This window comes from Gallinula chloropus, assembly GCF_964237585.1.
Source record: "Gallinula chloropus genome assembly, chromosome: 20".
NCBI classification, from domain to species: Eukaryota; Metazoa; Chordata; class Aves; order Gruiformes; family Rallidae; genus Gallinula; species Gallinula chloropus.
This window is the reverse complement of record NC_140105.1, coordinates 9,213,159-9,220,416: the sequence shown is the minus strand read 5'-3', so window position 1 is coordinate 9,220,416 and position 7,258 is coordinate 9,213,159. Positions and strand designations below refer to the sequence as shown.

The window sequence follows — 7,258 nt, the reverse complement described above, 5'->3', positions numbered from 1 at the left end:
GTCATCAGGGGGTGCTGTGGGCTGCGCACCCCATACTGCTTCTGGGTGTCACGGGCGTGGGTCACAGTGGCACACCACGCCATGCCATGCCAGAGCCCCCCGTGCCAGGCCCGGTAGCCACACGCCATGTCCGATAGCCACGCGCTTGTGCCAGAACCCCGCACACCGGCGCCGGCAGCTCACGCACCCAGAGCGGCTCCAGCACCCCCAGCCCCTCGGCACCAGCGAGGCGTGAGGAGGTGGCGGCTGCCGGCCTGGCCGTCACCTGTGCCTGTGCCAGGAGCAGCTGGCAGCAGAAGCTCCCGTCTCCCCCGTGGGATTCCCAGCGCCGCTGCGGGACCAGGCGCCACACGCTCAGGCCTCCCCTGGCAGGCCGCGGTGCGGCACAGAGGGGTGTGAGCGGTGCAGGGATGGCAGCCTGGGGGTGTCAGGGCATGGGGCAGGGTGCTGGTGCTGATGGGTGGGTGGCAGAGCGATGGGGAGGGTCCTGCATGGTTCCTGGGACACGTTAAGGGGGGGGTGTCTCACGTCCCCATGCCAGTGTGGGCTGGTGTGGCCTGGTGACCCACCACAGCTTTGGGCTGGGGGCTGGCTGGGTGCTGGCACCCCATGCTGGGGGTCTGCCTCGTGGGGGGGTGGTGACAGCTGCTGCATCCCACTGCCCCCCATCCCAGGGTGCAGGGATGGGTGGGACCCCCTGTGTGGGTGCAGTGGGGTCCTGCCAGCCCCAGCCCGTGACTCAGGCCCATTCCCCCCCCATCAGCTCCACGGACACAGGGCGGGGGGGGGGGTCGGGCGGGAGACCCCGGGACACCGGCGGTGCTGGGGAGGGGGTGGGGGTGACCGGGCGGTGCCGGGTCCCTGCCCCAGCGCTTCCTCCTGCCCAAACAAGGCAGCCCCGGCGGCCGGTGAGTAAGGCCGGGCAGGGCCGGGCAGGGCCGGGGCGGCCCCGGGGGTGCCCCCGCGCTGCGGGGCGGGCGCAGGCACCGAGTCCCGGCCGTATTAGGAGCGATCGGGCCGGTGGCAGCGGGACGCCCGGCCCCGACACCGCCCCGCGCCGCGGGGACCTTGGCCCGGCCGGGGGGGAGGAAGAGGAGGAAGGAGGAGGAGAGGGAGGAGGAGGAGGGAGGAGGGAGGAGGAAGGCGCCACGCCTCGCCCCTCCCCGCGGTGATGCGGGCGTGTGTGTCCCCGTGTCCGTGTGTCCTCCCGTGTCCGTGTGTCCCCCCCCCGCCCCGTGTCCGTGTGTCTGTCCCGCCGCCCGTGCGCAGCCGCCGTCGCCGTGGTGACACCGGCACCGTCCCCCTCCCGTCGCCGTGGTGACGGGCGGTGCTGGCTCGGGGCGGGGGGTGGAGGAGGGATGATGGGGTGGGGTCCCCGGGCACCGATAGCATCCCGTACCCCGATGACCCCCCGGACCTCCCCATTGCCCTGTCCTGACCCCCTGGGCCGCTGGGGCTGAGCCCCCCACCCACCAATCCGGCAGCCCCCGCCCCCTCCATCCCCCCCTCCCCCCGCCCCCGGCCGGGTGAGCCAGCACCCCACTCATCCCTCCCGGGGAGGTATTGAATGGAAACCAGGGTGGGGCCACCCACCGCAGCCCCCCCCGCCATGCCGGGGCAGGGGGATGTCATGAGTACATCAGGTCTCAGAAGCCACCCCACTGGGGGAGCGGGGCTGGCGGTGGCACGGGGAGGGGGTCCAGCCTTCCCTGAGCAGAGGGGATGCAGGGACAGGCTGCGGCTGTGGGGCAGGGCCCAGGCAGCCCCCCCGCCCTCCGCGATGGGAACCTGAGCCAGGCTGGGGGGGGACTGGAGGGGGGGGCGCAGCGCATATAAATACAGCTCCCTGCTGCTCTGCCAGGCAGGTGCCGGTGTGGCACCCACCAAGAGCCAGCGCTGCTACCCTTCCAGACCTCAGGGAGCCCACTGCCCCGCCCAGCACCCCCCCTAGGACCCTGACCCACTTATACCCCCCCTCCCAGCCCGAAAGCCGACCCGTATCTCTTTCAGTGGGGGTCAGTTACACTGCACTGGGCAGCGCAGCTGCGGCTCGGGTGATGCAGTGGCTGGGGGGGGCTGCTGCACCCCACCCCCCCGGCATGGTAAGAGAGAGCCTGGCTATGAAAAAGTCATGAGGCAACCAATCCCTGGGACCTATTTTCAGGAACAATAACTGGGCGCCGCGCTGACACTGGAGCCGCGGGGCCGGGGGGAAGGCGGCAGCGGAACCGTCACCGCTGAGGCCTCGCTGCGGCACGGCGGCATCACCGGTGCATGGCTGGTTCCTGGTGCTGGGTGTCTGAGTGTTTTGGGGTGCAGGTGGCAGCAAGGGCCCGGTGCCATCCCCTGTCCCTGCCCATCCCCAGGTCCCTGCGGTGGAGTGTGGCCAAGGCTGGGGGTCCCTGAGGCTGTGCCTGCCCAAGCTGGGGGAGTCCTGGTGGGGCTGGGGGAAAGGTCCCTGCAGGGCAGGAGTGGGGACTGTTCCCCCTCACCTCCTCTCCCTGCCTGTCCCTGCTGAGGCAGTACACCCACACTGTTGTCATGAGCTTGAGGTGTTCTCAGCCCCAACTGAGGACCCCACACCATGGGCAATGGGGAGAGGGGGGGGTCCAGTGATCAACCCCAAGCAGAATGGGGAAGGGGTGGGGGGGGTGGGGGGGTGGGGGAAAGCGTCTGTGACCCTGATCCACAGCTGCAGGAGGGATTTGGGGCCACAGGACAGATGGAGGCCAAGGACCCCAAAGCAGGATAAAAGGTTTAAACTAATCAAAATGCCTGGCTAATTGGTAAGGCGCTTAGGAGCTGGCCGGGAGGCAGCGCGGCTGGAGGTGACCTGCTGCTGAATCAGAGGGGCCGGTAACCTTAACCCGCCGGGAACGGATACGCCGGCCCCGCGCTCGGATCGGGTTCCCACCCAAGTTTTCCACCCACAGCTCCGTGGCGGGACGGGCGAGAGCCGGGGCTGCGGTAACGGGGGCGGCATCACGGCCGCGCGGCCCGAGGAGCCGGCGCGGGGGCTGCGGCGGTGTCCCCTCGCCCGCGGTCTCGGCACAGGCCCCGCCGCAGGTTACGGCCGCCCCGGTGCCCACCGCAATCTGGCCGGACTTTGTAATCCTACCTGCGGCTAATTAAACCGGCCGTGGCCCCCCGGCACCCACCCCCCCCTGCTGTGCCGAGCCGTGCCAACCGCCTCGCCGTGCCAGTGCGGCAGCGGAACCGGGGCAGCGCAGACGTCCTCGCGGGCGCAGCCGGCCGGCCCTGCCGTGACGCCCGGGCTCGGTTGGGCCGGGGAGCCCCCGCCGGCCCCCCGCCGCGCCGGCGGAAGATGCCAACGAATGGGATCCACCAGGTCCTGAAGATCCAGTTCGGGTTGATCAACTGCGAGAGCCGGTACCTGACGGCGGAGAGCTTCGGCTACAAGGTGAACGCTTCGGCGCCCAGCCTGAAGCGCAAGCAGATCTGGACGCTGGAGCAGGATGAAGCCGACAGCTCCGTCGTCTTCCTCAAGAGCCACCTGGGCCGGTACCTGGGTGCCGACAAGGATGGGAAGGTGCGATGCGAAGCCGAGCAACCCGGTCGGGATGAGCGCTTCAGCATCATCACCCAGTCGGACGGGCGCTGGGCGCTACAGTCGGCCCCGTACCGGCGTTTTTTCGGGGGCCGGGAGGATCGTCTGTCCTGCTTCGCCCCCAGCGTGACAGAGGGCGAGCTCTGGACCGTACATTTGGCCATACACCCCCAGGCCAACCTCCTGAGCGTCAGCCGCCGCCGCTACGCCCACCTCAGCGCCCACGAGGACGAGATCGCCACCGACAGCAACCTGCCCTGGGGGGTGGATGCTCTCATCACCCTCTGCTTCCAGGACAAGAAGTACAGCCTGCGCACCGCCGACGAGCGGTACCTCCGGTGCGATGGTACGCTGGTCCCCGAGCCCGGCGCCCGCACCGGTTACACCCTGGAGTTCAAGGCGGGGAAACTGGCTTTCAAGGACTGTGATGGGAAATACCTGGCGCCCACGGGACCCACCGGCACCCTCAAGTCTGGCCGGAGCTCCAAGCCGGGGAAAGATGAACTCTTCGACTTGGAGGAGAGCCACCCCCAGGTGGTCTTCACGGCGGCCAACGGCAGATACGTCTCCATCCGGCAGGGTAAGGGCTGCCCGCGCCCCGTCCCGGCTGTGCCAAAAGAGCCCGGAGCTGTGAAGGGTTCTGGGGATGGGAGGCACCCCCGGGACCCCCATTGTGGGAGGGGACCCTACAGGAACAACAAGGGGGAGGTTGAGGATGGTGGGGATGGGGTGGGAGTGGTGGTGGGGATGTGCAGGGCTTGGGGGGGTGGTGTATGGGGGTGTGTGTGTGTGTAGGGCTCGGGGTGTGTGTGCAGGACTCAGGGGGTGGACAGGGGGTGTGTGTGAGTGTGCAGGGCTCAGAGGGGATGTACGAGGTGGGGTGCAGGGCTCAGGTGGTGTAGAGGGGTGCATGCGAGTGTGCAGGGCTTGGGGGGTGTACGGGGGGTGCGTGTGAGTGTGCAGGACTGGGGGTGTTGTACAAGGGTGTGTGTGAGCATGCAGGGCTCTGGGGGCTGTATGGGGAGGGGTGAGTCCATAGGGCTCCGGGGTGTGCATGTGGTGCATGTGAGTGTGTAGGGCTCTGGGGGGGTGCATGTGGGTGGTGTGTGTGAACATGCAGGGCTCAGGAGGTGTATGTGGGGGGTGTGTGTGTGTTGGGCTCTGGGGGGGTGTGGGGGTGTGTGCAGGGGATGCGTGTGAGTGTGCAGCGCTTGTAGGGGGAGGTACATGTGTGCAGGGCTCCATGTGGTACCTGCAGTTGTGTACAGCTGGTGGATGGTGTGTGCACACACATGTAGGTGTTTGTGCATGGCTTGGTTGTGCACACGTACATGCCCTGGGCACACACAGGGTGCTCTGCAGTGCCACACATGTGCAGGGTCCTGGTACAGCCATGGCAGGACAGACAGATAGACACATCTGTGCACGTCCAACCCCTGGCAGCCCCAGGCAGGCAGGAGGGGCTGGGCAGAGCCTTGCCACAGCTGGACACCAGCACAGGCTGTCACATGGGGCCATGGCCTACAGGGCCCCTGGGGTCCCCAAGGGGCCACGCTGTACCCCTGGCTGCCCTGCTATCCCCACAGCAGCCCCCATGCCAAGCAGCTTACGGCCGGGTGACGGTGGCGGCGCGGCTATAAATAGGGGGTCTGTGCGCCGCAGCCCTCAGCAGATGGACGCAGCAGCAAGCAGATTAACCAGCCCAATTAGCACAATTGTTCTTGAAGGGATTTACAGCTCCCAGGGAGGGAGCCTGGGGAAGGAGAGTGCAGCCGCAGCACACCAGCACCACACCAGTACCACACTGGTACACGTGGCCGGTGCCAACCGCCGGCTGCTCCCGCCCCCAGGCGTCAACGTCTCTGCGAACCAGGACGAGGAGCTGAACCATGAGACGTTCCAGCTCCAGATCGACCGCGACACCAACAAGTGCAGCCTGCACACCAACACCGGCAGCTACTGGACCCTCGTGGCTCACGGGGGCATCCAGGCCGTGGCCACCGAAGTGTGAGTGGTGCCGTGGTGCAGGGCTACGGAGGGGGAGGTGGGAAGGGGCCTGGGGTGGGGGACACACACCAGCTCACGCTCTCCCTCCATGGCAGCGCTGCCAACACCATGTTTGACATCGAGTGGCGCGGGCGGCGGGTGGCCCTGCGCGCCAGCAACGGCCGCTACGTCTGCACCAAGAGGAACGGGCAGCTGGCGGCCGTCAGCGACGCTGTGGGTAAGTGCCAGGTGGGTTGGGGGTGAGGGGGGGGGGTCTCCGCTTTGCCCCCCTGCACCCTGGGGAGCTCAGGGCCGGGCTGCTCCACAGGTGAGGATGAGGAGTTCACCCTGAAGCTCATCAACCGCCCGATGCTGGTGCTGCGGGGCGAGCACGGCTTCGTCTGCTACCACCGCGGCTCCAACCTGCTCGACTCCAACCGCTCCGTCTACGACGTCTTCCACATCAGCTTCAGCGACGGCGCCTACCAGATCCAAGGTGGGTTGGGAGGGATGGGGGGTGGGGGTGGGGGGCTACCGGGGTGTTAGGGGGTGCTGAGGGTCTGGCCGGACTTCACTCACAGCCCCCCGAGGACTCTCTGCAGGCCAGGGGGGCAAGTTCTGGTACGTGGCGAGCAGCGGGTCGGTGTGCAGCGACGGGGACCTGTCCGAGGATTTCTTCTTCGAGTTCCGGGAGCGGGGCCGCGTCGCCATCAAAGGGAAGAACGGCCGGTACCTGCGCGGGGACCCGGCCGGCACCCTGCGCGCCGACAGCGAGTCGGTGCTGCGGGCCACGCTCTGGGAGTACTGACCGGCACCCCCCCCACTGCCACCACAGCATCCCCTGCTGCTGGGATGGCTGGGAGGGCACCAGCACGTCCCCAACCCCTCGGCTCATGGCATTAAATCAGTCTGGATGACACCAGGGCAGCGCCTCATCTTCCTCTGCCTCTGGCAGTGCTGAGAGCTGCTGAGGCGAAGTCCCAGGATCCTCCCCCACCCAATCCCCCAAATGGGGCCTGTAACCCCCCCATGGAGGGTGCTGCTGCGTGGGACCCTCCCCACCACCCAGGGGAAGGGCTGTTCCTGCCTTCACACCCCAACCCCCCCCCTCCCCACTGCTCAGGGACACAGGGACCCCTGGGGCTGCCGCAGCAGCAAACCCACCACCAGCAGGATGGTGAGGGGCCATGTAGCTTGTTGGGGGGGGAAAGGGGGGGATGCTCACAGACTGGGGGGGAGAGAAGGGGGTGGGCAGCCCCCTCCCCCTCCCAAGACCCTGCTGGGAGATGGAAAGGAACAGACGGGCACTGGCTGAGCGGCACGATTGTTTTCATGGCAGACGACAGATTTACAGACACTGGAGCGGTGCGGGGAGGGACAGGGCCCAGACACGCTGCACCCCCACGGGAACACGAGATCGTTTATAGAAACAACGGGGGAGTGGAAAACCCCCTCCCCTGCCCAGCAGAAAAACGGGGCTCCCCCGGGGCAGGCACCCGCTGGGCACCCTTGGCACAGCACCCTTGGCACAGCACCCTGTTTATCCTGATCCTGAAAGGCAAGGCGGCATGGGGGGGCGGGGGGGGGGGCACAGCCCACAGCCGGCACGGCACGGCACGGCACGGCACGGCACGGCAGCCGCCGGGAGAGCACTAAACTACCACGGCTAGAACGATCCACAAGACACCACGGCCCCCCAGGGGG

General features: G+C 68.1%; 1 protein-coding gene across 1 annotated transcript; it reads left to right on the top strand.

The window, feature by feature from the left end:
• Positions 1 to 3,325: 3,325 nt before the first annotated feature.
• On the top strand, positions 3,326 to 6,449 carry FSCN2 (fascin actin-bundling protein 2, retinal; the record flags this gene model as incomplete). Its single annotated transcript, XM_084273415.1, has 5 exons — positions 3,326 to 4,148; positions 5,419 to 5,575; positions 5,671 to 5,792; positions 5,883 to 6,050; positions 6,157 to 6,449. The coding sequence occupies 5 exons, from the start codon at positions 3,326 to 3,328 to the stop codon at positions 6,360 to 6,362; spliced, it is 1,476 nt and encodes a 491-aa protein (XP_084129541.1). The 3' UTR covers positions 6,363 to 6,449.
• Between the last annotated feature and the right edge of the window lie 809 nt (positions 6,450 to 7,258).